The 21747-nt window shown below is 43.8% G+C and overlaps 2 protein-coding genes and 1 pseudogene across 7 annotated transcripts; 2 read left to right on the top strand and 1 right to left on the bottom strand.

Moving 5' to 3' along the window:
- The first annotated feature begins 579 nt into the window (after positions 1-579).
- On the top strand, positions 580-1255 carry LOC118882964 (annotated as a pseudogene).
- A 2857-nt stretch (positions 1256-4112) lies between these two features.
- Positions 4113-8959, bottom strand: EXOC8 (exocyst complex component 8). Its single transcript, XM_036828210.1, has one exon. The coding sequence runs from the start codon at positions 8817-8819 to the stop codon at positions 6642-6644; it is 2178 nt and encodes a 725-aa protein (XP_036684105.1). The 5' UTR covers positions 8820-8959; the 3' UTR covers positions 4113-6641.
- A 169-nt stretch (positions 8960-9128) lies between these two features.
- SPRTN (SprT-like N-terminal domain) lies at positions 9129-21385 on the top strand. 6 transcript variants are annotated; one of them, XM_036828212.1, is made up of 6 exons: positions 9148-9221; positions 9361-9647; positions 10670-10769; positions 14640-14768; positions 17485-17752; positions 19030-21357. In XM_036828212.1, exons 2-6 carry the CDS (start codon positions 9427-9429, stop codon positions 19767-19769), a joined length of 1458 nt encoding a protein of 485 aa, XP_036684107.1. In that variant the 5' UTR covers positions 9148-9221; positions 9361-9426; the 3' UTR covers positions 19770-21357. The 6 variants fall into 6 exon arrangements, with proteins under 6 accessions (XP_036684108.1, XP_036684106.1, XP_036684107.1 ...); XM_036828211.1 differs by having other exon boundaries at positions 9131-9647; positions 19030-21385; XM_036828216.1 differs by lacking the exon at positions 9148-9221 and having other exon boundaries at positions 9427-9647; positions 19409-19521.
- The last annotated feature ends 362 nt before the right edge of the window (positions 21386-21747 follow it).

Genomic DNA, 21747 nt, shown 5'->3' with positions numbered 1-21747 from the left:
ATTGATAGTTGTGGGAAAATGGGATTCTTACAACATTCTTTAAAACAAATTACAGATGGAGCAAAATTTCAAATACTACAATATACTAAATTGCTAGAAGAAAAGCATGAATGTTTTTGGAATCCGAAAGTGGGTAAGGCCTTTCAAAGTCTGACCGAAAACATAGGAATCACACAGAAAAAACTCAGATAAGTCTGGCTTCATAATGGATTAACATATACTGTACTCCAAAAATAAATAACTAAATAGATAAATGAATAAGATAAATGAATAAATGACAAACGAGGGGAAAAATATCTGTAACACTTAGTACACATGAAAAATTAATTTCCTAAATATACTATAAACTACAAAACCATAAGACAAAGATCATCTAAGAAAAGAATGGCAAAGGACGGATGTAGGGAGCTTAATAAAAAAAGAAATACAAGGTTGCTGAATCTCACTCATAAAAATTACAGGCAAAACTTGGAAAGTTTTTTTCACAGATGAGTAAAAATGAATAAATCTTATTACAATCAGAATAGTCTGGAAGCCGCAGTCCCGGTCCTGGGTCCTGGCTTCGGACCCAGCCCCACCATGAGGACACTTGCTGAACTGCTGGCGCTCCTGGCCGCCCTCCCGGCCATGGCCTTGGGGCTACTTCGTCAGCATCGACGGGCCTGCCAAGGAGTGCTTCTTCCAGCGGGTCACCTCGGGCACCGAGATGGGCCTCATCTTGGAGGTGGCCAAGGGCAGCTTCCTGGACATCGACGTGGAAATTACAGGGCCTGATAATACAGGAATTTATAAAGCAGACCGGGAGTCCAGTGGGAAATACACATTTGCTGCTCACGTGGATGGAACATAATAAGTTTTGTTTTAGCAATAGGATGTCCACTATGACCCCAAAGACAAAGTGATGTTCACCGTTGATACTGGGGAGGCTCCAAAAGGACAAGACATGGAAACAGAAGCTCAACAGAACAAGCTAGACGAAATGATTAATGAGCTCGCAGTGGCGATGACAGCTGTAAAGCATGAACAGGAATACATGGAAGTTTGGGAGAGAAGACACAGAGCAATCAATGACAACACAAACAGCAGAGTGGCCCTTTGGTCCTTCTTTGAAGTTCTTGTTCTAGTTTCTATGACACTGGGACAGATCTACTACCTGAAGAGATTTTTTGAAGTCCAGAGGGTTGTTTAAAAAGCCTTTTCCTGATGATCCCAAATTCATAATTCACTGTTTACCAAACATCTTGGTCATAATAATGTCATTAGTTTCCCCATCTTTATTTTCTGAAATGTACATTCACAGCTTCTGTTTCTTTGTGATTAACAGATATTGGGGGAAAACACTTTTTTTGGAAAGTTATAGTGAAAATTTGACATGTGATTGGCATGATTTCACATTTGAATTCTTCCTTCATTATACAGGTCCTTCCAGAACTCAAACACTGTGAGTGGAATATAGGTGTATAGTCCTTATTACATCTTCTTTCCTTTTGTTGTCATCATAAAATGCAGTTTGCTCAGAATAGTACTTTACTGATAGCACTTTACTAAAAATGACTGCATCCTTGGGATCCCTTATCCTGCAGTTCAAGTCATTAAAGATTCATTTTGTTGAGTCCTTATCAGAAACAACAATCTGAGTCTTGACATTTTCTATCCAGCCTAACCTTTTTCCCCTTTAAAGTTTTACTTTGAACCTTAGAACTCAATCAATCACCTCCACTTAAAATTCTTGACACAAGCAGCTAATAACCATTTTTTGGTTTCTGCCTAACCTTGTAAGAAGTCTCTGTTAAAGCCAATTCTCTGGGTGGTGCAGTGAACGGTAGTTCTTTTTCTTTTTATGCCGGCACATACACTTTCTCTATTCTTGGCACGTAGGAGGTATGCATTCACATAATTGGAAAAATCTGGATTTCTGATGCCAAAGGGTTAAAAGCCTCTTGGATTTCTTTGCAGTGATATACGGCCACTATTTTATTTTTCATCAGTGGCATTTTGGCCACTAATTAGTGTACTGAACGTTACTGTCAGTACTAGGGTTTTTGTTTCTGGTTTTTTTGGCTCTTTCTTTTTCGGCACATGTGAATTTTGTTTTGTATAAAACGAAATGATGTTCTCTTGGTCTCTGATGATGGGTTTAAAATTAAAGGAGCATCTAGTTTTGGTGTGGGGATGATCCAGGACCATGTTGTGACTGATGTATATTAGTTACTTGGACATTTTGTTTTTGGATCTTTGCAAGGAGAAAACTACAGGTAACGAGTTTTATATAATTAATTTAAATTTGTTACAGGTTTTCATGTTCAGGATAAACAATTTTTCAACCTTGGGTGAAAATACTTGCAACAGTTTTAAGGTGACTTGTGTTTTACCTTAGGACAACTGTTGCATGCCAATTTGTGTGCGTGTGTGTGTGTGTGAAAACAGTTCAAAATTGAGTTAAAAGATTTAAATTAGTTGCTCTGAGGCATGTGGGATCTTCCTGGACCAGGGCTCAAACCCGTGTCCCCTGCATTGGCAGGCAGATTCTCAACCACTGCGCCACCAGGGAAGTCCCATTTACCTAAATTTAAAATGTACGGTTTGGCCGAGCAATTTCTGGAAATGTGTCCTAAGACACAGTCACACATGTAAGCAAAGATACATGCACCGAGAGCTTTTTTCAGGATTTTTGGCAAAAAACCTGAAAAAAACCTGAAGACAGCAAAGTAATTGGAAAGTGCGCGATCCTGACAGATCCATTCATTGTGATTGGGTGCTGTTCAATCACAGAAAAATCCAGCCCGGTGAGGTACTGATGTGAGCACTTCTGAGAAATACTGAACTGGTGGCACTCGAATAAGAGCAAGAGCTCAACAGTAGGTGCCGTACAGTCCAATTTCTGGGGAAAAGATGTATGAGAAGCTCTTACCAGTGGCACCTATGCTGAGGGGGTCACCGGGGGCTCGGGCAGGATGACGTGGACTTCTTACTTCCTACCCTCTGCACGATGGAAGCTTCCTTAGTAGGGATGAATTACAGACACAGCGTTCCTCTCCTCAAATCTCTAGCACATCTGCAACGGCGCTGTGACAGTGACATTACTTCACAAGACTGTCCCAAGCACGCACGCGCTCCTGCTGTGTGTCTTTGCTCACACTTGCATGCCCATCTTCCTTGCACACCTAAATCTTGTCCCTTCTTCCAGGACCTGCTCCAAGGCCAACAATTCCACGAGGCCTTTCCAAACTCCTCAGAGTAACACTGCCCTTTTCCTTCTCAGCATTCCCATGGCATTTAAGCTGCGACACGCAGGTTGTTTGGTCTTGTTTTTTTTTCCAACACGGTTTGCAATTATTCAATTATTTATTGATAAACTAATTAATTTTGCTGAATTTAATTTGCAACAGTTTTGCCTTTCATTTGCTAATTTATTTTTTCCAAGTTTTTATTCTATTTTCACCAATTTTTAAGCATATTAAGTGAAAGCATGCTTAACTTTATTTTGTCCTCCCCACCCCGCATTTTAGTCAATGTGAGGCATAGCATTCGCTAAATATTGTTAAATCAATTATGCGTGATAGTTCCCGCAATATCCACGTTTAAAAAAAAAAAAAAGAGATCCTTGTCATTTATGATCCTAGTTCCTAGGTCATATAGCCCACATTATATTTTCTTCACTGAAAGATGTGCAGATGGTATGAATCCCACTTTTTATATTTTTATTTTTACTTATTTATTTATTTTTGGCTGTGCCCTGTGGCATGCGGGATCTCAGTTCCTTGACCAGGGATCAAACCCACGCCCCCCGCATTGGAAGCGCGGAGTCTTAACCACTGGACCGCCAGGGAAGTCCCTAACACCCATTTTTTAGAGTAAATTCACATTTTGTACATCTGAAATCTCCCGTTCAAGGGAATCCTAAAAAGTTGCAATCTGATTTAATTCACAATTCTGATAGTAGCAGAACACTTACTTAAATAAAGCTAACAGTTTTGTACCTATTACTCCTCATATAGAAAAACAAAAACTAGAAAACAACCTAGGCTTTTAAAACATTTCAGTAACATAAACATAACAATATTAAATCCTCATTAAAGAAAAGAAATAAATATAACATTGTAATATCAATCGATTTTATCCAGTGTAAGAAAAATTTTCAGCTTTATTTTGGTAAAACATTTCAAGACTCCCTCAGAGCACAGCATACCAATAAGCAAAATGTACACATACTGATTTTATACTACATGTCAAGTCCCGAATTCCCAATCCCAGGAAAGCAAGTTGCAAAGTACAAGTGCTGATGACAACCACAGGTAGTGTTTTAAACAAAAATAAGTGAGTTTTCAGCACTTAAGTGAAATGAGGCTTTAATCAAAAACAGACTTAATTCCACAGGGCGTCTTTCTTCAACACTAATTAATTCAATCAAGTCTGATTTCAAGCTCAAGTGACAGTGTTATCTTCGAAGCAACCTAGACAAGGCAATCAACACTTAAATGGTATAATACCGTATGTACTATATTTTTGGGCAATCTCTAACCGCATTCCATTTTCAGACCTTGTTTTGGTGTCTAACTGAATGAGAACTAGAGAGAAGAGCTCTGACCCCGCTTGGAGGAAATGCAGCGAAATTGCTCTGTCCTGGCACAAAGGCACGTTGCAACATCGATGGTCTTTAATCAATTTCCCACACGACCTGATTCACCAACAGCCTAATTCCTCCAGCTACAACTCTGATTAAGGAACACACAACTTTTAACACAAGAAAATTCTGTACTTCCAGTTTTAAAAAGCAGACAGTTCTGTGAAGAGTCTACCATTTAAATAGCATCTGAGCACATACGCACTGAGGTTTTTATCACTTCATGCCGTAAGAGAAGTTTTGATTTCAGAAGTATCATTTCATGGACCCAGCATCAAATACTGACACAATACATGTTTCATACAATATGATTTTAGAAACTTTAAGCGGCACAAAATAATCATAACATTTTTATCAAATTCAAGTTTCCAGTGATCTTAAAAAACAAAAAGGCAGATTATAACTGTTTTTGTTCAACTGAGATATCCAGTTACAGTTACTATCTAGCAAATGCTAAAGTTATGTGAAAAAAATGTCAAAGAAAATCTTTAACTTTGATAATTTCCAACCTTTTAGATATGCAGAGCTAAATATAAAATAAGAGGTTCGTCAGGCATATGAGTAATTAAGTCAAGGAGCTTTACAACCCTAACCTGCTATTAGAAGCTATTTTAGGTTTTACATAATTCCCACAGTCTTAATACCACTATTTTCCTTCAGATAAAGGAAACGACCTTTTGAAGTCATCGGCATCAGAAATGACACTTAGGAACAAGAATCACAACTATAAGTTAGGGGGAAAATGGGTGGTAGCAGTTTGTCTCCAAGTATGAGGAAGGCCAGATAATCAATATACAATGGATGCAAGTTTAGAAACCTCGGGAAGCTCGAATTTCTTTAGTTATTTTTGTTTACTAAACAATCTGAAGTAAGCATTATATTCAGTTTGAAAAACAAATAAAATTAAAAAATAAAACAAGAAAAATGCAGCCTGGAGCATTTTAGGCGTCACCAAAGGTTCTTCCCCTCCTTCCTTTGGGCACACTGTCTCACTTTTCTGTGAGACGAAAAAACACTTACCCTTAGCCACGGAAAACTATCCACTTAGCCACGAAAAAACAAAAACAAATCTCTGCTCAAAGCAGTCATACTTAAGAACACTGTGGGGTCTGCATAGGATTTTCCCTAATTTCCCACCCACCCAGACCCTGAAATCTGAAAACTTTTCTCCCACTTGCATGAAGTCTGAGCCGCTACGTGTAACCCACACCAAAAGTGCTGTCAGGTTCTTCGATGTGTCTCATTTTTTATTTTTTTTAATATTCTAAAGGGGAACTTCAGACAACTCAGAAATATGTAAAAAAAAAAAATTGATGATAGTTCTTAAGATTTTCAAGTAAATGCTCCCAAATCAAGTGTTATCAAGCTGCTAATTAGCAGCTAAAAATGATGAACCATTTAAATTACGTTGGAACTGTGTTTATGACAGCTTCCCCTTGTGCTCTATAAGGATTGGAGTACTCAAGTCCGCACACTAGCTACCTTCACGAAGGAATTCTTTTGACCAAAGTTTACCCTAAAACCAATTTCCTCAACTCCTTTCTTTCCCCCAAATTGTTCAAACACATTTTAAGATGTGGAAGTATAGGGCGCAGGGTGTTTTATATGGCACAGTACCCTTTAAGAAACCTAACATTTTTGTGAACGGGGAGACATTCACAACATACTTAAACTCTGTATTTACAGATATTGTTTATCGGCGCTGCATAATCTGCACTGTGAGAAAGTGTGTCGTGAGTCAAAGGATAAGCTGAAATGCTATAGTGTGATGATATATGCATTAGAGAGCTGCATAATTTAAAAGGAAAGCATATTATATATTTCAATAATTCCAACGTTTTTGTCATATGGCCTTAATTTAACATTTTTTTCTTTTTCCTTTTGCTTTTGCACTTCTATCCCAAAGGGCATCTTTTATTTTTAAGACATGTTTGAGACTATAAAGAATATGCTACTGCAACTTAATATAAATAATCCATAAGCAACATACACGGATACACATAAACAGGTCCAGGCATCAGACCACTGACGTTGTACTTTCGGGATTCACACGAATCAGTCTCGATGCATTTCTCAGGTCCTGGAGTTGCTTGGCGGGTTTCCCCACACCCTCCTCAAACCTTTTCTCCACCACGGGGAGGACCGTTTCATACAGAAAGGATGCATTCTGTCTGATAAAAGCCTTCTTCTCTGGATCTTGCTCACACCGAAGACTGTAATCCACGTGCTGAACAGCGACCAAAATGATTTCCACCAGGCTCTCCAAAAGCACCATGTGCAGCTCCGGGAAGTACAGCTTCAGTGCCTCTTCCAAGAAGCCCATGGTCTGTTTGGTGAAAGCAACCACCGTGTAACTCAGGTTCACCCAGCAGTCATCCCCCGTGTACTGCTCGAAGTTTCCCACGCCACAGCCCTTCATCTCCTCTTTGAGTTTCCCCAGGGCCTCCGGAGTCATCAGGTTCATCCTCCTCCACATCTCCTCAGAGTTGCGGTGCTTAGTGGCTTCGATGATGATTTCTTTGTAACTGTGCAAGGCCCCTTGGATGTCTTTCACCAGGAGGGCGTGGATGATGAAGGTGAGGTCTAGGCCGATGTCGCTCAGTTGTTGACAGTGCTCCTTGGCCACTTTTACACACTCAGCCGCCGTGGAGAGGCTCTCCTTACTATCAAACACCTGCTTGCTAAAAGCATCCACAAACATGCCCATGGCGGACCTCGCCCAGACCACAAAGGCAGAGTAGCAGCCGCTGTCGGTGCCCGCAAAGTCCGTCTCAAATTCCCTGGCGGTCTCCAGAAGGCTAGTAAAGAAGACGTGGCAGAGCTTATGAATGTAGAGTAAAGTGGCACCTTCGATGCGAAGCTGGCGTATCGCAGTATGCACAGCCGCTGCCCTGTTTCTCAAGAAGAGCTCACAAGCCTTCGTGCACTGGCCAAGCCGGATTAGCTGAGAAACCGCCCGGCGGGTGGCCTTGGGACCACCTCTCAGGGACCGACCTGGGGACAGTTCAAACACTAGCACCTCAGTGAGCTGGCCAACGCGCTCATCCACTCTGGCCCTTAGTTCTTTTACAGGAGGTGGGCTGGGCTTATCTTCCAGGTAATGGTTCAGTTTATCCAGCAGGTCGACGGCCCCTTCAAAGTCCCTCTGGGCAATACAGACATCCAGGTCTTCAGGCAATTCCTGGATCCATTCCACGGAGAGGTCCACCTTCTCTTCTTCTGCCTCGGGAACAGCTGGCTCGCCGTCGTCTTCGTCCTCAAATGGGTTGCTGGCCTTGGAAGTCACCTGAGGTGGCCCTCGTGGGGCAGCTGCCTCCTCCTGCCCCCTGCGTCTTTTTTCACTGAGGGCCCTCTTGGTTTCCTCCAGCACTTCCAGCCACTCTCGTTTGATTTTTGCGTTTTCCGCTTGAAAAATACGGCTCTCGGGAAACATGAGCAGCTTGAACATGTCCTTCATGGGCGGGTTGTCCTTGACATTGACCACGGCCAAACCATCCAGGGGATAGAGGGCGTTGTAGCGATACATCCCCCGCCGCTGTGGCAGCCAAGTGGCCACCAGCAAACAGTCGTTCATGAGAAAGCCGTGCACCCGCTGCAGCTGGGTCATGTGGTCCGCCTCGTATTCCACCAGGTCCCCGTTGTACACCAGGTACTGACCCGGCGTCTCCAGCAGGTGCCTGCAGCCTTCCACCTTCTCAAGCAGGGTGGTGAGAGTGCGCTGCTTTCCTTCCTCGCCTGGCCCGGAACTGTCGCGGGAGGCGCCCCCGGGGCTGGGGAAAAAGCCAGCCTGGCCCCGGAGGTGGTCGCGGCCCCCCGCGCCGCCTCCCCCCTCCTCCCCTCCGGAGGCGGCGGCGGCCCCCGCGGCGGCGGCAGCCGGCAGCAAGGTAAGCGGGATGCTCTCCAGGCTGCTCTTCTGCTCGGTCAGCAGGTGGCTGAGCTGATACATCTCGCTCTCCAGGTAGGAGATCTCGCGGGCCGTCTCTATGAACTGTCGGTAGTTCTGGTAGACGTTGCGCTTCAGGTTCTGCGCCGTCTCCTCCGCCAGCGCCTGGATGCGCTGCCGGTGCTCCTGCAGGTCTCGGTCTCCGTCCGACTGCTGCGAGAGCTGCTTCACGTACAGCCGCGCCTCGAAGCCGTCCGATTCCAGCTGCCGCCGCAGGCGGCTCGCCCCGCTGTCTGACATCGCCATCGCCATTTCCGTCCGGGACTCACGCAGTCCCTGTCACTATCGCCGTCGCTGGTGCCGCCGCTGTCGAGGCCCACCCAAGCCGGGTCCAACTCCAGAGCTGCGGAAGCAGGCTGGAAGAGAGACGAGTACGCCTGCGCCCGGCTATGAACTTCAGGCACTGCGCCTGCGCAAGAGGCCGGGAGCAGGCGGTGCGCCTGCGCAGCAGCGCCAGCGGCCTAGGGCGCATGCGCCGAAGAAGCTATCGCGGAAGCGAGTGGAGGGCGGGGCAGAGAGACGTAGGTACTGCGCCAGAACCGAGTGTGACGTTGGTGTTTGACGTTACTCGCGAACCGTGAAGGCGGTAACCAGGTTTCTGAAACCTGCCTCCGGCTCAAGCCCTGGGAACCCAAGTTTTGAGCCCACTGGGAGGTGCTGTCACGGGGGGTTCTTTTTTTTTTTTTGAGCCCCAGAAGCTTGACTTTGGCGTCTGGGACAAGTTCCGTTCTCGAGCCAGTTTGCCTGAGTCTCGCGAGATCGGCGGGCTGACCCGCGGGCCGGTATCTCCTAGGAGGAGCTCGACCCGGCCGTCCGAGGCTCCGGGACGTGGAGTCCCCCGGCCTGGACCCCGGCAGCCATGGATGAGGACCTGGTTTTGGCGCTGCGGCTTCAGGAGGAGTGGAACTTGCAGGTCTCGGAGCGCAATCTGGCCCAGGAGCCCCTGTCTCTGGTGGACGCGTCCTGGGAGCTGGTGGACCCCACCCCCGATTTGCAGGCCCTGTTTGTGCAGTTCAACGACCGTTTTTTCTGGGGCTGTCTGGAGGCGGTCGAGGTGAAGTGGAGCATGCGAATGACGCTGTGAGTCCCGAGCCGCGCCGGGGGCGGGGGGCGCCGGCGGCCTCAGCCCGGGCTCTGGAGCTGCGGGCAGGCGGCCCGCCGGTCCTGTGTCCCTTCCCTTCCTTGCCCTTCTCTGTCCCGCCCAGACAGCGTCAGGGGAGCCCTGTGGCCCACCCCGCGGCGGTTTGGCCTGTAAGGGGACGTTCCTTGGCGTTAGGACGATGAGCTGACCCTTTTCTGATGGGGCTTACGGGAACGCTTTAGGACCCAGGCGGGAGAAGCAGCCGGAACCCGCCCCTGAGAAAGGAGGCCTGGGCCGCGGCTTGCTTTCTTCCCCGGGACGCGTGCAGTCCCTGCCGGGTTCGGCGGGTTCCGCCGCTGGGCCGCGAGCTCGCGGGTCGGGGTGGGGAAGGGGGCTGGCGTTTCCCTACTTCTGGGTCCAGGGGATCTTCGGGGGGGGGGCGGGGTGCGTCTCAAAGCAGCCCTTTCCGGCACGCCGAGTCCGGGAAATGCCGGCTCCAGGTAACCTGCTCCTGCATACGAACGGAGTTGAGAAGTTGACGGTGCGGTTCGAGGCCACCGCGCTTGCTCTTGGATGGAGGCGAAGCGCCCTGAAGTAAGAGATGAAGGTACGACACGGAAGTGTGTTTCTAGTGCCATGCTGCTGCGTATGTGGGTTTCCTCGATACTTCTGGACACAGGCTGCTGGAGACTTGGCCGTCACCGCCACCGACGACTGACCGACGGTGGCGTGTAGGGAGGAGGCGGGGAGCGGCAGAACGGGACGGCCTTCTTCGAGAGCTCTTTTGGCCCGGCTGGGGTTCGGGGAGCCCCTGCTGCTCACGTGCCTCCCTAACTGGCGCTAAAGGCAGGGACCGCCCCGCCGAGCGGCTGCGCGTGCGCTCTCGCGAGAGCCCCCCTCCCCCGCCCCAGAGCCCGCTCAGTCTGGACCGTGCGAGAAGGACCCAGCGGTTGCCCTTTCCCGTCCGCTTCCCTTTCGCGTATGTTTGCTAAGCGACGGTTTTGTGGTGGTTGTTTTCCAGGTGCGCTGGGATATGCAGCTACGAAGGCAGGGGCGGAATGTGTTCCATCCGCCTCAGTGAACCCCTCTTAAAGTTGAGACCAAGAAAGGATCTGGTGGAGGTATTCTTTGCGTGAACCTGATGCTTAGCTCAGTAATTTAGAAACGCGTGTTACTGGTTTAGACTGCTGTAAATTAACTTGTGCACGTGAAGAAGAAAAAACCCGTTTTCCCTCACTGCGAACTTTTATCGTGGGGCAAATAATAGTGGTTTCCTTATATTATCGTGTTTCGAAGATAGAGGCTTTCAGGTTCGTCACCCAATTTGATCTTTACGGTAATCCTGTTTATGTTCAGGGTGTGTTGTCCTCATTTTTATAAATGAGATAATCAAGGTTCAGAGAGGCAAAGTGGTTGGTTTAGAAGCAGAGAAAAACTTAGGATCCAGATGTTTGTTTTGAGACACACAGATTTTGATTCTCCTCTGTTCAGCTGCCATGGTGTCCTCCCAGGACATGTAGCTGAGCTGGCAGAACAAACCAGCGTGAGGGCACACTGTATATCTAGAGCTGGTGGTCACTCCTACTAGCAAAATGGGGCCGTAGGAGCTGTCAGAGTATGTTTAGTTGAGTCGAATAGTTGCCTGAAGATCCCCAAGATACAGCCAGTGTGAGTGGTCTTGCCCCAATTATATCACCTGAAACGTATGCACTAGAGGGCATAGGTGGTAGAGGTTGGATGGGAAATAAGTTAAAACATGCTTGGAAATATGTTTTTAAGAGTAATAAAAGGTAATGGGTTTCACAACAATGTGAATGTACTTAGCACTACTGAACCGTACACTTAAAATGGTTAAGGTGGTAAATTTTATGTTACTTTTTTTTTTACTACAGTTTTAAAAAGGTAAATAGCCACTAAATGTAAAATGGTACAACAGAAATAACTCAATTAATAAGAAAGAAAGGAATAAAGGAACAAAGCCCAGGTCAAATAAAGAGAAAGGTGGACATAAAAACAGCAGTTATTGTGTTAAATGTACATGGACCAAACACTCCAGTTAAAAACATGAAACGACATCCTAGACTAACAGAGACATGCTTAAAATAAAGACACACACATGTTAAATATAAAAGGATGAGAAAAAGCATATCATCCAAATACTAGACAACAGAAAGCTGTTATGGCTCTATTAGTATTAATCTAAAGATTTTAAGGGAGGAAGTTTTACTAGAAAAAAGGGAGACATTTTATAATGATAGAATAATCTATTAAATAAAAACGCATAATGACCGTAAAAGTAATAACATAGCTTTAAACGACATGAAGCATCAATTAGCAGAAACAAAAAGAGAAATAATCAATCCACAGTCATAGTTGCAGATGTTAACAGAACTCCGTTGGTAATTCAATGAATAAGCAGAAAAAGAAAATAGTAAAAATTAAAAAAAAAAGTTGAACAATATGATTAACCAGATCCACCTTACCAGGAGCCCTAATTGGAACAGCCCTAACTGAAAACTGCTTAATGAATATTTGTTGCATAAATGATTAACACATGAACAATTTTTTTCATTTTAAGGTAATGGGCAAGAAGAAAATGGGAAATAGGTGCTAATGCTTCAAGTGAGCATTTGCTGTTGGCAGAAAGTTCTAACATCAGATCAGGAAGGTGGACAGAGGAAGAATAGGGGGACTCTGGCCTGTATAGAAAGTAGCTGCCTAAATTATGATCAGTAGGATTCAGAAAAGAAAAAGACTTAAACTGGTTGAGGAGGTTAAGGAAAGCTTCAGAGATGTGGATTTTATTACTAGTAACAGCACCACGCCTACCACTCACTATTGAGCACCTACTGTGTGCCGGACTAACCTAGTTATTCTAGTGTTTGCCTTTACCACAGCCCTGCAAGATTAGGATATCTCAATTTTAAGGATGAGGAGCGAGTTGTAACTTGTCCAGGGTCACGTGGAGAGTGAGTACCAGATCCTTGGTTTAGGCTCTGGTTTCCCTGCTCTAAAGCTCTTGTCCTGTCCCCTTAGAACTGTTACTGCTGCAAATTAAAACGGGGGTGAGCGTGACAGGACAGGTTGGATTCTCACATGTACACAGAGTAGAGGAGACCATCTTGGCAGAAGGAATGGGAGTGCTGTGAACAAAAGCGAGGCCACTAAACTTATGGCATGTTTAGGACCAGAAGTAGTTGGTTTTGGCCAGATGTAGAACAGTGGTGGGACATAGAGGTATTTTGGGGCCGTGTTGTGTAGAGCCTAAATGTGGAAAATGGTAGATATATAAAAATAGAAGTGTGCAGTATAATGCCATGTCCCATTTTCGAGATGTATTTAAATTGGACCAAAAATCAGGAACCTAAGTAGTTTCTCCTTTCTGAGAATAGTTATCATTATTTTAGAATGTTGAGAGACGTCTGAAATGTAGAATGGCCTTTGAGTCTAAGTCTCAATAGAGTGGCATTTTCTTGAAAAGATAGAGTTGATAATTTTAAAAGAGATGGTATCATAATGACCAAGTTAAAATGTTTGATTCTCCCATTTTGCTGTTCAGCATAATTTTATAAGACTAAAATTCATTAATGCCGGTCTAGTTCTTCTGATGGAAATTCTTTTTTTCACAAAACTATGGAGGATTATGAAAAAGGTATGCTTTTGAAGACCTTTATGATTTTCACTTTTTGTATTCACATTTTTTTAGAATTAAGTATGAAATAGCAGCCTTAAGTGCTTTTGTTAACTTTGCACCTAAACGCATCCTTGGTGTGGAATGAGCAGGTTTTACTGTTTGTTTTAAATTTTTACATGATTCAGAATCCCAAAACTATAGAAAGCTGTACACAAAGAAATCTTGATCTCCCCCATCCCTCTATTCTGAACTCTCTACCTACTAAAGGATACTGTTATTAGTTTCTTTTTTCTATCGTTCTGTTTTGCCAATATTTATATCCACTCTTATCCCCTCCCCACCAGAGAGCATACTTCTTATACAAAATTCTGTGTATACTCTTCTGTACTTTGCCTTTTTTCATTAAAATGATAGTCTGTAGCCTCCTCCAAATCATTTCATAGAGAAATTTTTCCTTCTTTTTTATGGCTGCATGGAGTTCCATTATGTGGCTCTTCTTTCAACAAGGCCCCTATTGCTAAACACTGTTTTCACTATCTGCTTTTGTAAGCAGTGCCACTGAGAAAATACCTCATATGTACGGCCTTTCATTTTAGTCTGGGTATTGCTGAGTTCAACGAGAAATGGATTTGTAATTTTGTTAGATGTTATCAAATTCTCCTCCCCAGGGAGAGGAGAATTTGAACCATTTTGCACTCCTACCAGTGATATATGGGAGTGCTTATTTTCCCTTAGCTTTACTAATGGTGTCAAACTTTAGGAGTTTTACCAATCTTGATAAGCAAGAAGTGGTATACTAATGTATTGATTTGCATTTCTGTTTTTATAAATGACGTTGAACATTTTTCATATGTTTACAGATCATTTACGTTTCATTTTCTCTTACCTGTCCATGACATTTGCCTATTTTAAAGTTGGATTGTTGGTCATTTCCCTGTGGACTTCTAGGAGTTCTTTATATTTTAGGAATTAATAGGCTGTGAGATGGTTGCACCTGTATTTTTCTGAGTTTCTTTTTTCGCTTTACTTATAAAATTTTTTCCCCATACAGAATTTTTAAATTTTCATGTAGTTGAATTTGTCAGTCTTTTCTACTGGATTTTGATTAATAATTAAAAAGACTTTCTTGGAATAGGGAGTTCTTAGCCTGGGACCTACAGAGCTGTGGATATTATAGAGGCAAAGTTTTGTGAATGTGTGCTTATGTAAGTTTTCTAGAAAGATCGTTCATGACTTTGTTCAGTATCTGAACGGAGCCTGTGATCCAGAGAAGGTTAAGACCCCAGGTAGAGTAAGAAAATGCATTTTTATTTTCAAAAGCACCATAACAAATTAATTTGACTGTTTTCTGTTTCAGACCCTCTTGCATGAAATGATACATGCCTATTTATTTGTCACGAATAACGATAAAGATCGGGAAGGGCACGGTCCAGAGTTTTGTAAACATATGCATCGCATCAATCGCCTGACGGGAGCCAATATAACGGTATATAAAGCCACACACATTTATGATATTCAGTAGTTATTTATTCAGTGCTTCCTGAAGATAGAGAAGTGGGTAGAAACGAATACTGTGTTTGAGGATTTTGCACAGCAAGTGAGAGGCCCAGAGAAGCTGGCTGGCTTGTCGAGGACCACGTAGGCGGAGGGCAGCCGCACCAGCGATACCCTGAAGGCTCCAGCCACAAGGAGGGCAGCGCACTGCACAAGGTTACTGCAGGCCTGCGCGCCGCTCTTCTGGACGACTACCGTCCGCTCCTGAGTTTGTTGCCTCGTTGTCATCTCCCCCTCCAGTCTGTCCCATATTCTGCCACCATTTCATGTGTCATTCCCTTCATCAGAAGTCTTTGATTCGTATTTCTGCATGATACCGTAGGAGGTGGCGGAGCCTGGGGTCAGGTTGCTTGCGTCCAGACGCTGGCGCCACTGATTCACTGTGGGACCCACTGATCTCTCCTACGCTTCAGTTTACTCACGGGAAAGGAGGGTAATGACAGCACCTACCTGTCGGGTCCTGTGAGGCTTAGAGGAAGTACGTGCAAAACATTTTAGCACAGTTTGAATACTCGTTTAATATTAGTTGTTTTTGTTATTACTGATCCATTTTTTCAGATAACCTTGCTCTTCCTTTTCTCTTACCTTCTGCAACCCTCCTGCTTATGTCTTAACATTTCTAACTGGACTTTGCACCTCCGTGCCTGTCCTCATATACCCTCTTCCTAAAATATGCCACTTCTCCTATTTTCTGTCAAAATGATCTCCATCTTTACAGTGAGATATAACTTCTCCCTCCTCGGGACCTCCTCAGCAGATATTTAACCTTTTACACTATTTTATTCTACTTTCATACCTCTCACAGGATGGCTCTTGCCTATCTTTACATACCTCTGCATAAGATCTGTAATGTAGTGCCTCCACAGGCGCTTAGCAAATATTGAATTGAATGGAACCAAACAGAAATATTAATTCCTACAAAGATTAAATGCCTTGGTGTGTTCAGCTATTTCCTTCCTTTAAAAGGCAATAAAGGCCAGTGTGATGGAAAGTGAGAAGTGCTCACCCCCCGTGTATTATTTTCTAGCCGTCATTTTAGTTTTCTAGAGACCTCATTTAATTACCGGACAGAGTTCCTTCGACATCAGGGAAGCGGCTTGCATTAACACAATCACATAAAATCCAGATTAGCAAAAGAATTACGGAGTTGCTAGTATAAAAGACTTTTAGTTTCTTCATTAGAATTTACACTTTAAGCAAAATCCTAGTATACTTCCTGTTGTTCAGTTGGAAGAGGATATGCCCTTTTAACTTGGATGTGTTTGTGTTTTCATCTAGGAGGTTTAATCAAGTGGACACCCCATGCTTTCACGGGTTACATCAGGTTACAGCAGACTCCACAGGGCATCCACATTGAGAACAGTTTTATTTTAGTGACTACATTGTTAAAAAGTTACATCCCCAGGCTATAGGAATTACAGAAGTCGGAAGCAAAACAGATCCAGTTCCCTGTCGTCTTTGCCGCTGAATTGTTAAGCGGGGTGTTCTCAACATGAGAGAGCGGGCAGGGTCTTGCAAACCTCCGTGCTCCCAGACCCTCTGTCCTCCAGTCTCTTCTGCACCGGCTATAATTTGCATTGTTTGCCTGCTTGCCAAATAATAGAGTTTGTTTGCTTATAATGGAGAGATGGTGATTATGAAACTATTTATCTGTAGAGTTATAGAAAGCTTAGCATTCTTTCCCACAAGGGGACTTTACTAAAGAGTTAAATGCAAAACTCCTATGCTGTTGCTCCTTCTATAAGTAGTAATGTTTCACTCACAGGACAGAAGGAAAAGGTGCTCAGAGTCATTCAGGAGTATCAATTTTAAAATGGCGCCCTGCCATCCTCGGTACTACCAGGGTGGGAGGGCTAACGGTCCTTTCTGTCTCCTGCTCAGGTTCTAAGTAAGATTTCATCTAGAGGGTGAAACAAACGGATCCTGTTTAAGGACTGAAAAACACATTTACAGAGAATTTTATTTGACTCAATGAAGCTTTTCACTCAGACTGAGCACCTTCCCTGTGCCAGGCCGGCAATAGCCACTAGGGGTACCGGCTGAGAACATTCAAGTCCTGGAGAGCTTTTCACCTATAATCAGATGAAGTGATAGCCCGAAGGCTTATTATGAAGACATGGGCGGGGCCGGGCGCATGTGCAGAGCGGGTGTGACAGACGCTGCGCGAGGCCTGGCGCTTGTGTTTGGGTCCAGCATTTACAGGAAATAGTCCTCAGAGCCCTTTGGTTACTTACAGGGGAAGATTCCAACTTGGCAGTGGGAACAATTCTTATTTATTACAGCATTATATAAAATCTTGTCTTTATCCTGGTTTTTTGTCATTTAGAAATAGGGTTTCTAAAACTTTTAGCATTTATGGAAGCTTTTTGTTTTTTTTATTTTTAATTTTTTTGTCTTCTAGTCTCACCTTTTTCTGTCTTTACACAGTTCATGAAGCACTAAATTAAGTGCTGCTGTTTCCCGTTAAAATGAACTTTTGAAGAGAAGCTAAATATATCGTTACTGTCTTTCCCAAAACACAACTTCAGAAAGCTCTGGGAAACTGGAAAGTTAAAAAAGGGGGCGGGGGGCTGCTTATATATCGCTCATCTATTTTCTTACACTTGTTAACCTGCCTACTTAACGCTGACAGCTTTGTCTCGACCCAGGTGTACCATACTTTCCACGACGAGGTGGACGAGTACCGGCGACACTGGTGGCGCTGCGATGGGCCGTGTCAGCACAGGAAGCCGTATTACGGCTACGTGAAGCGCGCCACCAACAGGGCGCCCTCTGCGCAGGACTGCTGGTGGGCTGAGCACCAGAAAACCTGCGGCGGCACCTACATCAAAATCAAGGAGCCCGAGAGCTACGCAAAGAAGGGCAAAGGAAGGACAAAACTAGGAAAGCAGCCAGCATCAGAAGCAGAGAATAAAGGTAACTCTGCTTGTGTTCTTCCAGCTTTTCCACGGCTGTGGCTGTAACGCAAAGACAGTGCTGTCCATCGGAGAACTGGCGTTAGATGAGCTTAAGGATCGTTTCCAGTGTAGACGTTTTCAAGTGTGGACTTAAGGGAAAAAACAAAAATCCCATCGTCCGTGAAATGGTGGTAGAAAAATATCCTCTGCTGTATGTAGATGTGAGTAAAAGTAGACGTAGTTTCCACTGCTAAAATTTGAGGGTAAAGTCCCTTTCCCTATCCTGACTCACTGGGTCATTAGGATAGAAAGAGAAGGCAAAAAGATTGTCAAAATGAAAACAGTAATTCAAATAACAATGCCCGGAATGTAAGTCCTAGCTACACCCCTTCCTATCAGTTGGAGCCTATCCAAGTGACTTCTGTTGATGTATGTATTTTCATAGGGAGAAGAATGGGAAAAGGATATGACATGTATTATGCTAGTACTTCATCTTCAAGATTTATCCCTTTCCTGTGCAGTTCAGAGTTACTGCCTTTTTTTTTTCTTTCTTTTAAATTTTTTTTAGCTCTATCATGTCTTTCACTTTTTTTTTTTTTTTTAAAGTCTTTATTGAATTTGTTACAGTGTTGTTTCTGTTTTCTGTTTTGGTTTTTTGGCCCGGAGGCATGTGGGATCTTAGCTCCCTGACCAGGGATCGAACCTGCACCCCTTAGCATTGGAAGGCGAAGTCTTAACCACTGGACCGCCAGGGAAGCCCCTAGAGTAACTGCCTTTTGAAGGGGTAACAAGGTTACTAAAGTTAATGCTTCTTCCCTTGGGAAGTTGTGGATTTGATGTGATAAGGACTCAACATGTTGACACACGCTGTATTTCTCAAATTCTGAAGTGTTTATTAGTAAGTTGAGAAGTGATAGAAGAATTTATGTGGAGAGCTTATGTCCTCAATTTTGTGAGTTGGGAAGATAAGAATGCGGTAGCAGATTTTTCCTTTCTGGAATGACACTTAAGAATACTAAAAGCAATTTTCAAGGTAAAAGTGACTTTGCTGTTGATGTTTGCGTGATGGAACTGCTTATCTCGATATGAGAGGGTGTTTTTGTCCCGTATGTTTTCTCAGTACCACAGCTTTCTACTGCCGAGGATTGTCCGGCTCCCAGTAGTAGAAAGCTACAACACAGTTCCGATGCAGGACAGAAGGAGTAGTTCTTCACTTGGAAAAGCTGTCCATTAGCTTAATGTTTGTTATGGTACGAATTTTGAGCCAAGGAAGAATCTTATTTGCTTCTTTTGCAGGTAAACCGAACAGAGGAGAGACACAGTTGTTAATCCCTTTCAGTGGGAAAGGGTATGTTCTAGGGGAAACCAGCAATTTGCCTTCATCTGGGAAATGTATCACTGCACATGCTGTTAAAACCCAGGATCTTTTAAATCAGGGCCATTCAGCAAATGCCTTAAGACCCAATTCGAAACCTGAGGTGACATTTGAACAGAACGGTTCACGTGGAAAAACCTCCCTAGTCTCCGCTGCCCTCAGTTCCGGTCACCAAAGTGTTGTCAGCAACTACTTCTCGAGCGTCGCGGTCCCCAAGCGCGAGGCTTTCGGAAGTGTGAGTGGGTCTCCGATGAAGAGCCTCACGGCTGGTGACGTCACTAAAAACTCGGTCTCTTCTAGTGCTCAAAGGAGGGTGACATCTTCTAAGATACCCCGAAGAAATCCTTTCAAAGCAGTGGAATCGACGTCTGTGGCTGCACCCCAGGATGCAGGCGGGCCTGAAGATAAATTCCCACGTAAACGACCCAGGCTCGAAGACAGGACTGTGTTCGAGAACTTTTTTATCAAGAACGAGCAAACGCAGCGTGGTGGTAACGAGCCAGCGTGCGGTTCACGTCCTACGGCTGCAGCGCAGAACGCCGGCAGTTCATCTAGTCAGAGCAGAATGGTTCACTGTCCGGTTTGTCAGAGTGAAGTTGCGGAGTCTCAGATTAACGAGCACTTGGACTGGTGCCTTGCAGGTGCTGAAACAAATCCCTGAAGAATGAGTGGGTCTCACCCGTCCCCCCGTGTCACCTCATAGCACAGTGTCAGCCGCTCAGGAAGGTCTGCGTAGTGCCGCTTATAACCTAGTTCACCCGTATTAAATGTTCTATTTTATATATACATATACGAAATTGTAATTTAACACATTTTATGTCTAAAGGTGCTATAATTCACTCTTAGGTATACTGTAGCCCAGAGTTTGTTCTGGATGCATATACATGTATAATTTTTAGATACTTTTGTTCTTTCTTGCTTTTAAAAGTATTTAAATCTGTTAATCTTTTTATTTGCATATTTTCCTTAAAATAGTCCGTGAGGAATCCTGTCAGGTGTTTGGTTAAATTGAATATTCCTTTATTAATATTAAAACTCATTCCCAGAACTGGTAATATTCATAGTATCGGACATATTGACCAAAAATACAACCTAGTTGTTTTCCAGTACTCAAGGTTTTTGGTTTTTCTTTTTTTTTTTTTTTTTCTTCAAAATTTTAACAGGAAATACAATTTCCTATATTATAAAGATTTTAATTTCTCTGTTTCACTAAAAGGTGGCAGCAGATTTTAGGTTAAAGTAGATAAACAGAGTAAAATAAATTTCGTTTGGAATATCGCTAGTAACAAATAGCCACTGTAATTCTGTAGGCCAGAGTTGAGCTGATTTCTCAGAATTTTAGCAAAATGACTGGTTAAAACTCGGTACTAAGTAACTGGCATATATAACATAACCAAGTTGCCTAGTTTATGTACAAGTGGACCATCATCTGGAAACAGTATTATGAACCTTAAGCCAAAGTTGAAACCATTTAGGAATACCATTTGTGTATGTAAAAAAGTATATTTCTTTTAAAAAACATTCTTTTCCACGTCCCAGCAAAGGGTCAGAGATAGTTTGATCCATTTACTTTTTTGTCTCATGGCTCTACCGCCAGTGTGTTGGCATAGTTTCAGGGCCTTAGTTCACAGGTTCTCTTTTTCTTAACTTTGTTGCAACATGACTTCACATAACATAAGGTGCAGCTGGGTTCCCCGCTGAGTGCCCACTACCCGGGGGCAGTTAGAGAACATTTCAGTTACTGTGAAGTGTCCTCATGGGCACCCCTTCCCAGTCAACACCCAACACCCAACACCCCAGAGTAACCACTGTTTTCGTCTGTCACCACAGGTTAGTTTAGCTTGTTTTTAAACTTCATGAAGTAGTACCTTTGTTGCTATGGGTAGCAGAAGTTCAGTCTTTTCATTGCTCTGTAGTTATTTGTATGAATATGCCCGAGTTTATATATCATTCTGATATTAATGGACATTGGAATTATCTCCAGTTTGGGGCTGGCCATTCTGAATAACGCTGCTAAGAACATTCTTACTCATTTCTGCTGAGCATATCCCCAGTCTGGAATGCAGGGTCACCAGGTGCATTTGTGTTTAGCTTTAGTAAATGCTGCCAGTTTACAGTCCTGCCAGCAGTGTATGAGAGCTTGTTGTTCAGTAGTCCTAATGCTGTTGTCTGTCGGTCCCTTTCATTTTAGCCTGTCTGGTTGAGTGTTTACGAGTGTTGATATTTCTTAAGCGTGAAGTTACACAATAGTATTTAATAAATATTTATAGATAAATGACTTAAAATGTGTATTATGTTGAATATATACCGTTACACTTTCATAGAGGATCATTTTCTCTACTTCAGTTTAACAAATTTTGTGCAGTTAAGCATTTTTGGGGGGCGGAGGGGTGCAAAACCGTACAAGGTTCTGGGGCTGTGAAGTAAGTAAGAGCCCATGTCCTCAAGGAGCTTTACAGCCTAGCTGGGGAGTGAGACAGAAGCAGAGCGGTTTCAGCGTAGTAAGTGCTCTGATGGGCTTCTGCTAGGTGCTGTGGGAACTTAAAAGGACAATCAGTGTAATAGCCCAGGGCTTCAGGGAATGGAGGAGACAAATTCTACATCCGGTTGAGTCTTCTAGGGCAAGTCAGGTTCGCCTG

The sequence above is a fragment of the Balaenoptera musculus genome, chromosome 16 (assembly GCF_009873245.2).
Source record: "Balaenoptera musculus isolate JJ_BM4_2016_0621 chromosome 16, mBalMus1.pri.v3, whole genome shotgun sequence".
Lineage (NCBI taxonomy): Eukaryota > Metazoa > Chordata > Mammalia > Artiodactyla > Balaenopteridae > Balaenoptera > Balaenoptera musculus.
Note: the sequence above shows the minus strand (reverse complement) of the source record. Positions and strands in the feature narration are given on the sequence as shown.